General features: G+C 46.4%; 1 protein-coding gene and 1 pseudogene across 1 annotated transcript; both read left to right on the forward strand.

Moving 5' to 3' along the window:
* Nucleotides 1-826: 826 nt before the first annotated feature.
* LOC118829480 lies at nt 827-8,739 on the forward strand (annotated as a pseudogene).
* On the forward strand, nt 8,559-10,151 carry LOC118828833 (dehydrogenase/reductase SDR family member 1-like). The gene has a single exon (XM_036735701.1). The coding sequence runs from the start codon at nt 8,756-8,758 to the stop codon at nt 9,686-9,688; it is 933 nt and encodes a 310-aa protein (XP_036591596.1). The 5' UTR covers nt 8,559-8,755; the 3' UTR covers nt 9,689-10,151.

Below are 10,151 nucleotides of genomic sequence, written 5' to 3' on the forward strand. Positions count from 1 at the left end.
AAAGTCATGATAGAAACACTGACAAATTCTTTCCTCTTCCTTTGCTTTTTCCCCAGACTTTCCGTCATTACAAAATATGGAGTCTGATTTTCAGGCTAGAAGAGACCTTCAAGGCTATTTAGTCTAACTCTTTCATTTTACAGATGAGGGAACTGAGACCCAGAGTGGCAAAGAAATTTGCCTAAAGTCACAAAGGTAGCAAGTGCAAGAGTTAAGATTTGAACCCACATCTTCTGATTCCAAAACTAGGGCTTTACCCCTGTGAGGGCAAGCAAAGTGGGACTTTTTGTTGTCTTTTGTTTTGGAGTGCTTCTCAGCACTGAGGCAGTAGAATGCTTTTAACTGAGTCTTGCCTTTGTTTGTAGGAAAGCCCACACCCTTTGGCTAATTAGGTCAGGAGAGGTGAAAAGCCCTGGAGAGGTGTGTGCTCTGACCCTGAAGAAGTATATATTAACTCAGAGATTAGCATTTTGTTTTGGGCTTTCTCCTTGGAAGAGTGTTGGTGTGGAGACTGAGTAGCCCTTAAGGAGCACCCCTCCTTTCAAAACCCAGATGTTGGTGCTTCTCTCTCTGACAACTCTGTATGTATAGCTTTGGTCAGACAGCTAGAAGCCTGTGTGTTGATTTGTGTTATCTCCTCTGCTTATATTTTCTCTGTTTGTAAATTCTGTTTGCATTTGCTTTGAAGTTCAGGGTGCTGACTTTTCCTCCTGAACTAAGTGAATGATATATGTATGTTTGATTAAAGTGAGTTCGTAAACACCTTTAAGCTGCTTTCCTTAGAAAAGCAGTTCAAGAGGGAGCCATTGCTGTGCCAGGCAGCAAGATGGACTCAGGATTCTTCTGAGGAACAAGTTCAGAACAAAACAATCATTTCAGCAATAAACAGAAGAAGCTACTGAAGCAGTTGAAGTTTGCAGAATGTCTATAAAAAAAGTAGACATGGGCAAAGTAAATTTGGAGGTGATTAAGGCTTGGATTACAAAACAAGTAACAGAAATTCTTGGATTTGAGGATGATGTAGTAATGGAATTCATATTCAACCCCCTGGAAGTGAAGAATCCAGATTCCAAAACGATGCAGATTAACCTGACTGGGTTCTTCAATGGAAAAATTGCTAGAGAATTTATGGGAGAGCTGTGGCCCCTTTTGTTGAGTGCACAAGAAAACATTGCTGGAATCCCTTCTGCTTTCTTGGAACTGAAGAAGGAGGAAATAAAACAAAGACAGCTTGAACAAGAAAAACTGGCATCTATGAAGAAACAAGATGAAGACCACGATAAGAGGGACAAAGAAGAAAAGGAGAGCAGCAGAGAGAAAAGGCAGCGATCCAGAAGCCCGAGAAGATGCAAGTCTGCATCTCCTTCCCCTAGAAGACGTGCCTTACCCGTCAGAGGAGAGAGAAGGCGAAGGCATTCTCGATCTCGCCTTCATAGAACCAAGAGCCGAAGCTCCTTCCCTGCTCCAGCAAAGAAAGAACAGATCCCACAACATCCGGAACCTTCAGTAAAGGCCAAGGAACCTTCCATACAAGAGGCAACCTCTACTAGTGACATTCTGAAAGCTCCCAAACCTGAACCTACACCAGAACCGAAGAACCTTCACCAGAAAAAATTCAAAAAAAGGAAAAAACCGGCCCCAGGTCTCGCTCACGATCCAAATCGAGGTCACGAACATGTTTACAATTCCCTTCTCATACTCGACCTAGGCGGCATCATAGAACACGATCAAGAAGATGACCAAGTCCAAGAAGGCGGCCATCTCCTCCAAGAAGAAACCATCCAAGACAATTGCCTCCTCCACCAAGGCATAGAAGAAGTGGATCTCCTGTGAGACGAAGGCGGCGCTCGTCAGCATCTTTCTCTGGCAGCGGCTCGTTGTCATCTTCGTCCCGTTTCCGATCACCTCCAAAGAAGCCACCCAAAAGAATCTCCAGCCCTCCTAGAGAAACGCGTAGACTCTCTCCATCTGCAAGCCCTCCCCGGCGAAGGTATCGGCCGTCTCCGCCAGCAAGCCCACCGCCAAAAACCCGTGGGTCACCAACACCCCGGCGGTCAAATCGTACAAGAAAAAGTCGTGGCTCTGTTTCTCCAGGGAGAACCTCAGGTAAAGCAACAGAACATAAAGGTACCGAGAAAAGGGAGTCACCTTCACCAGCACCAAAATCTCGAAAAGTAGAGTCATTTGAATCGAAAGACAAAGGTGGCAAAATGGCAGCAGCTGAGTCTGTGCAACACAGGCGGCATTACCGGAGAGAAAACCAGCAGTCTTCTGACTGGTTATTCCTCCTCCTCAGAAGATGAGCGACCAAAGAGATCAAACGTGAAAAATGGAGAAGTGGGAAGGCCTCGAGGACATTCAGCCTCCCAGAGTGCATCCCTATCGCCACGGAAACGCCAGAGAGTCCTCTCCTCCTAGTACACGGAGAAGAAGTCCATCTCCACCACCCGCCAGACGACGGCGCTCCCCTTCTCTTGCCCCTTCACCCCAGCGGCGGAGGTCTCCCACATCGTCGCTGCAGCAGCCGCCACCACCACGGCACAGGACTCCTCTTCCCACACGTCGACGCTCACCTTCGCCAAGAAGATACTCTCCTCCGATCCAGAGAAGATACTCTCCTGCTCCGCCTCCTAAGACAAGAACAGTTTCCCCACCACCACCTCCCAAGCGAAGAGCATCGCGGTCGCCTCCCCCAAAGCCACGGGTCTCCCATTCGACACCTCCGAAGCCAAGAAGTTCCCCTGTTACAAAGAGACATTCCCCTCCCCTTCCTTATCATCTAAGCATAGGAAAGGGTCCCGCCCTAGCCTATCTACCCGAGAATCCTAGTCTCCTCTACCAAACAAACGGCACTCACCTTCACCACGGCCTCGACTTCCTCATACCTCTGCAAGTCCTCGCCCACTCCGAAGAGGAGCTTCATCTTCACCCCAAAGAAGGCAGTCCCCATCACCTAGCACTAGGCCTATCAGGAGAGTTCCAGAATCCTGCAACCCAGAAAAGCAAAAGAGGCTGCCTCACCAAGTCCCCAGTCTGTAAGAAGGGTCTTATCTTCCAGATCTGCCTCCAGATCTCTTGAGCCAGCAGCTAAGAAACACCAAGCACCTCCATCCCCCACCCAGTCTCAGTCCCTAAACACAAACTGGTCGCCAGCGGCACCTGTCAAGAAGGCTAAAAGCCCCACGCCGAGCCCATCCCCTGCCAGGAATTCAGACCAGGAGGGTGGTGGGAAGAAAAAGAAGAAGGACAAGAAACACAAAAAGGACAAGAAGTACAAAAAACATAAGAAGGAGAAGGTGGCAGCTGCTGCTGCTGCTCCCACCACGTCAGCCCAGGAAAAGCCTAAAACAGAGACAGAGCCCAAAAAGGACACTGAGAGTGAAGCTGAAGACAACCTGATGACCTAGAGAAACACCTTCGGAAAAAGACACTGAGGTCCATGAGAAAGGCCCAAGCGTCCCAGCAGTCCTACATGGAACCGTTTGTTATAATGTACATTTGATTGGGTTTGTACTCAGATTCAATTTCACAATTGCTAAAATCTGTTTGAGCTTTAGGCTATAACATTTGTTGTCATAATTGCTAGGTTGAAGTTCACCATGTAAAAGAAGGGCATGGATTTACTTTTCAAAAGGTGTCCACAGTGTACTAGTGACATTCATTTACAGACAACATAACTTCATTTAAAGACATTTTTAAGGGTAACAAATTTTTTTAAAGGGGTTTAAGTATGGCTGACAGCCATCTGGTTCCTTTAAATCCTTTCCCAGCCCTGGCGGTACTCAAAGGTTATCTTTAAGAACTTAAAAGTTCTCGTTCAATTCTTGGCCCCCATGTAAGTTATGAGGCTTTGACTGTGAAGCTGCCCAGAAGAGAGACCACTGTTCACCAGAAGTCGACACAAGCATTTTTAACGCCACACACTTTTCCCGTTGCTGTCGTCTCTGCTGAAGTGAATCAAGATTAGAGCTCTGAGGGCGGTCCAGAAAACGAACCCATGCTGTTCACCAGGGCACTGTGGGCTTATACTGATGTTGTAACTAGTTGATTTGGAACACTGGAATTCCATTTTTTCCTGTCTTGTTCCCCCATCCCACCCTCCATTGGCTTGTAAGGACAGTTATGCCCCAGAAAGGTTCCTTCAGTTACATAAAATTCTGGTTGTGAAATGACATCATTGCCTCATTCATAATTCTTGTCTTCTTAGGGTTCTTCCAGTTGGTAGACTGAACTTGCAGAGCTCTTTGCTTTGGAAAAGTGGAAGGATCTCAATTCTGGATATTGTCATGTTTTCACCATTTTATTTTGTTTTGTTTTTTGTTGGTTTTTTTTTCTTTTTTGTTGGTTTTTTAAAATAAAGCTATATAAAGCTTGTGGATTAAACAGAATAGATTTCTAAATTTAAAAGCAAAAAACAAAAGAAAAGCAGATCAAAGGACCTGTGCTAGCAGCCCTCCTGTGTGCTGGTGTTATTGGCCATGGTATACCCCCTTGTACCAGGATACTTTCCTATGACAAATATGTTGTAAATAGCAAGATTGCTGCTTACATTGCGTTAAAGTACATTTGTAAATCTGTAATTTCATCATTGTCATGAGTACTCCTTCCACCAAGACAAATCATGACATTTCTGTAACTTAGCATCTTAAGGCACTAGATAAATGCTAGCTGTTATTATTAATTCATGAGATTCTTGCCTTGTGTGTCTTGGGGAGCAGGAAGGATGGATTCTGTCTTCTTATCATGCCACCTTATCTATTATTATTCTTTATTTTGCATATATAATATATAGTGTGTGTATCTATGGAGAGAAAGAGAGAGAGAGAGAGAGAGAGAGAGAGAGAGAGAGGAGAGAGGGAGAGAGAGAGAGAGAGAGAGAGAGAGAGAGAGAGAGAGAGAGAGAGAGAGAGAGAGAGAGAGAGAGAGATTTTCCTTCTTTTAGGGATTGTGGGGAAAACCACTACTCCACCATCTCTCTGGTCATGTTTGGGGCTGCTGGGACCTCAAGAATGTCGAGGCAGATTTGCCTGGAATGAATTCACACACTCAAGCCATCTTTCAGTCCAGAGACACTTTATTTTAATGCCAATAGAAGTGGACAAAATCCCTTTGGAGAACTTGCCCCCAGTGGGGGTGAATCTAGAGCATATATTGAAAAGGGCCATGAGAAGGGAATGCCAGGGATGCTAATTAGCTAATCTAGGAGTCCAGGTGTCTCTTGGAGCTATGGATGGAAAAGTGTAGGGAGTATACCAGACATTGAGGGAGTTGTCAGAGGCATGGACCTTGGGGATCTGGTGCCAAAAAGAGAGTCCTTGGGACAGTATCCCTGTCTCTGTCCTAATAAGGGAATTACAGAGTCAGGCACAGAACAAGGGAAAATTTTCTCACAGGGCAGAGGGGAGTGTGAGGGTCCTACTTTCAGAGACATGGCCTTAGGGCTTTTGGGGGTCCAAGTCCCACTACCCCATCAATATGATCAGTCTTAGTCTTCAAGAATTTTTGTGGCTAAAAAGTTCATCCTTCTGTTTCCAATTTGGTGACATGACTCTCCAATCTCAAGTAAGCTGGTCCTTGGACAAGATATAGATAAATATATATCAACACACCAGTAACTGTAGCCTTTTTAGATTGATAGTTCCCGTGGCATGGCTTCTGAGAACCCAAAGTTGTTTCCACGAGACAGTGAAGTATCAGAGAAGAACTCTGGAATAGGATTAATTTCATCTGATAAATTCCCCTTCAGGCTTGTTCAGGCCTTTATTCAGGCACTCCCTGTTCTTATCAACCACTCATTTTTTTAATAGGAGAAACCAAGGTCCAGAGAGATTAAGTGACTGGCTTCTGACTTGAGAATTCACTCCTAGTATCTTCTTTTGTGAGTATGATTTTTCTTTTGAGCTATTCTAGAGTTTCTTGATCTTACTCCAGGATTTCTGGGGAATCTGTAGGATTCTCTATCTCATATTCCTTCATATTGCAACGCTTGTTCAAATTGCTTTAGCTTCACTTTGAGATTCTGCTCATTTTTCCTTTTGTCCATGAATTTCTCTGTTGGATTATCTGCTTGTAGGGTGAGGTTTTACTCAGATTTTGTCTCTTGATCTTTTAGTCTTTCAGCTTCTTTCTTGTATTCCCCCATCATTCACTTTGGGATTCCTCCCCACTCTTTGGCCCTTTTCCCTTCCACTGCTGTCCAGACTCCAAGTTTCATGTACCTTTCCTAAGGCCTGACACTCATTTTCCCTGTGGCCCTAAGCACCAGATGCAGATTCTGTCCTGCCAGAGTCTTCCAACTCCATGGCCTCTCCCATCCCACCTCCATGAAGATGGGCAGAATCGCTATCTGCTGCCTCTAGAGGGGTCCAGAGGTGGGGCTAGGTTTCAGAATGAATCACTACAGCCAGACCCCAAATCACAGATATGGGGTTCCTTGTGTTCACTGAGGTGGACAGAATGGGAACACAATGAGATCTCTAAGTATTGAGGTTCTCCAATGTGGCCACTGGGTGATACAATGGATAGAGTGTTAGACTTGGAATTAAGAGGACATGAATGAATTTGAATCTTGCCTCAGATAATTACTGGCTTTGAGATGCTGGGAAAGTCACTGAACCTCTTCCAGCCTGTTTTCTCATCTGTGAAATACCTCACAGGGTTGTTGTAAGGATCAAATAAGATGACAGATGCAAACCATTCTGCAAAGCCCAGAGTATAATATAAATGTTAACTATAAGTATTAATTCCTGTGCTTTTTGCCTTCTGGTGGGGGAGGGGGTGGGATGGGTGGATTCTGTCTTATGCTGTGGATTCAGCTGTAATTACTCTATTCATGTTAAGCCATTTTTTCAGTTGTATCAGGAGGGCAGAGTTTATAATCTCAAAGAGGATCATAAACATGTCTGAAAGGTTCGGAACCGCCGGATATAAGAAACTCTCAAAGTAGAAGGCAGAAGAATCAAAACATTTATTTAGGCTCCACAGTAACCAACCCATGAACCAGAAGCCCCATTTTGATATGTTGATCATAATCTTCCAGGCCCAATAAGTACGCCTTGAAAGAGTAACCAGGAGGCTACAGAGAAACATGATTGCGTAAAGCAAAATCATGTTTCCCCCTTTTATGGTAATAAGATTACCCACTGGACTGAAGTCTTTGTTCAGCTTCCTCCCGTAGGTCAGCTCTGCTGCTGGCAGCTCCTGCCTCAGCTGTGTCTGTCTGTAACTGAAGCTGCAACTGAAACTGACGATGTAACGGTCGCTGTAACTGACGTAACTGTCGTAACTGTCGCTGGCTCCAACCGGAAAAGGAAAGAGAAGCTCTTCAAGCTGTCCTCTCCCCTCTTATAGGGTTTTTGACATCATCAAGCTCCGCCCAAATGACCAGGGCCGATTGGTTCTTGAGTTGGCTCCTCCCCCTAGGGTAGACCAGGTTCTGGAGCTAACACCTCCCCTCAGCCAGCCCCATGACTCCTCACACAGGAAGCTGTCTGCTTCCCGGCATGCTCCCCGGGCCTCCTGCCCCGGAAGAGCAAGCCACAGTGTCCAGAGGCTCAATGAGGCAAGCTGAGCCATTCAAAGAAAACAAAAGCCATTATGGCTACATCAGTCCTGTCTGACTCTCTGTGACCCCATTTAGGGTTTTCTTGGCAAAGTAATGAAGTGGTTTTCCATTTCTTTCTCCAGCTCATCTTACAGATGAGAACACTGAGGTGTCCAGGGTCACCCACCTACTGAGGGTCTAAGGCAGGATTTGGACTCATGAAGATGAGTCTTTCTGGTTCCAAGCCCAGTGCTCTATCCACTGTGCCTCTTGGCACATAATTCCTTTCTTTGAAGGTCTTAGGATTGGGAAAGTGTGAAGCAAATAATGCCATCTTGCTGGTCATGTGCTCAGTCTTTAGATGGGATTATATATAGGATCATGGATTTTGAGCTAGAAGGGATCTAGAAATCATTCAGCCCAACTCCTCCAATTGGCAGAGAAGGAAACTAAGTCTCAGAGCAATTAAGTGAGTCATTTAGGATCACACAGCTCCTAAGTGTCAAAGGCAGTAATAATAAGTAACATTTACATAACACTATGTGCCAGGTGCTGTGCTAAGCAGTTCATAAATAACATCTCATTTGATCTTCACAACAACCCAGGGAGGTAGGTGGTGTTAAGGTAGCATTTGAACCCAGCTCTCCGTGACTCCAAATCTAGCACTCTGATCACTATGACCTGCTCGAGGTCACACAGGCTGTAAGTAGAAGAACATGAATTAAAGTCAAAGCCTCCTGGTTCCAAATCCAGTGGTTTTCCTCTTTCATAATACCCACCTTTTTGACAAAGCCTCTTATACAACCACATTATCTAGATCGATTATTTTACTGCACCAAACTCTGAAAAGTATAGAAAGAGCTTCCCCTGCTGAGCCCCGCCCACGCACTTATCGGATCAGAGTCCAAGGCTTTCTGCCACGTAGCTAAAGGTTCAGAGGCGTTCGCTGGTCTGCTTGGGCTTGGGGAACCCCGCCTTCCCCGCCTCTTTACCTCCTCCACACCGGGGACCTGAGGCTGTGTGCTCATGGGACTGACAGGCTGCTTCCTCTGCTGAGCCCCGCCCACGCATTTCTCGGGTCAGGGTCCACGGTGTTCTCCCGCGTAGCTAAAGGTGCCGAGGTGCGCGCTTGTCTACTTGGGCTCGAGGACCCTCCGGGAGCAGAGCCTGAGGCTGAAGCTGCGAGTGCTGGGTAACCCATCCCCTGCCACGATGTTAGGCTCCCTGAAGGGCCGAGTATGTGTGGTGACAGGAGCTTCCAGGGGCATTGGCCTGGGCATTGCCTTGAAGCTCTGCGAGGCAGGAGCCACTGTCTACATCACAGGCCGAAAACAGGACACTCTGCAAGCCGCTGCTAAGGAGGCGCAATACCGAGGGGGTCGATGTGTGCCGGTGGTTTGTGACTCAACCCAGGAAGATGAGGTGCGGAACCTGTTTGAAAGGGTTGGTAGAGAACAAGATGGAAGATTGGATATACTAGTCAACAACGCGTATGCTGGGGTCCAGGGCATCATTTCTCTTATGGAGAAGCCATTCTGGGAATGCCCAACCTCGCTATGGGATGACATCAATAACGTAGGACTCCGAGGCCACTATCTGTGCTCGGTTTATGGAGCCAGGCTAATGGTGCCTGCTGGTCGAGGGCTCATCGTGGTCATCTCCTCGATTGGTGGCCTGCGGTATTTATTCAACGTACCCTACGGCGTGGGCAAAGCCGGGTGTGATAGGTTGGCTGCAGATTGTGCCGTGGAGCTACGCCGCCACGGTATTGCCTATGTGTCTCTTTGGCCAGGGTTCGTGAGGACAGAGGTACTGTCGGAACAGAGGAACAATAAAGAGGACCCCTTGCCCCCTCAGCTGGAAAAACTCTTTCTGGATGGGGAGACCCCAGAGCTGAGTGGCAAATGTGTGGTGGCCCTGGCAACAGATCCTGATGTTCTGCAACTGAGTGGTCGGGTTCTGATGTCCTGTGATCTGGCTCAAAAATATGGCTTTGAGGATGTGGATGGCCGCCCTGTCTTTGACTACCTGTCCCTGCCATCAGCCTTTTCTGAGGTTCCCAGACTGGCCTGGCTGGCCCCGTACATGCCCAGCTTCCTCCGTGTGCCCAAGTGGATTTTAACCCTTTATTGCAGTAAGTTCTGATCTTACCAGCCAGCCAGGATGAAGGGGCAAGACTTCCTGTCTTCCCAAACTTAGCACAACTGCTTTTTACTCTGCCACAATCATCAGCCATGGATCAAGGAGTGATTTGACATGTTTGGATAAGAAAAGTTAATATTTTCCCATATACCTGGACTCTTGAGCAACCCCTGCCTTTAGGTGAAGACTTCAACTAGGACCTTCACTATATCACCTGTATTTCTCCCACATGCAGCCAGAGGGACTCCTGGTGAGAAGAGCATTTGGGATATAGCACAGATTCTGGTCTTATCTGAAACAATGGTTAGCTTTGGGATTCTTGTGAGATCTAATACCACTTGTGCTTTTGCCTTGGTTTCTTTTCCTTGTTCCTGTGCCTTGTTTTACCTTTTAAAGGAAAAGATGCCTAAGGTAAATAAAGAACTAAATTCAGTCATTAATTTAACAAATAAAAAAAGTACAGAAA

The sequence above is a fragment of the Trichosurus vulpecula genome, chromosome 8 (assembly GCF_011100635.1).
Source record: "Trichosurus vulpecula isolate mTriVul1 chromosome 8, mTriVul1.pri, whole genome shotgun sequence".
NCBI classification, from domain to species: domain Eukaryota; kingdom Metazoa; phylum Chordata; class Mammalia; order Diprotodontia; family Phalangeridae; genus Trichosurus; species Trichosurus vulpecula.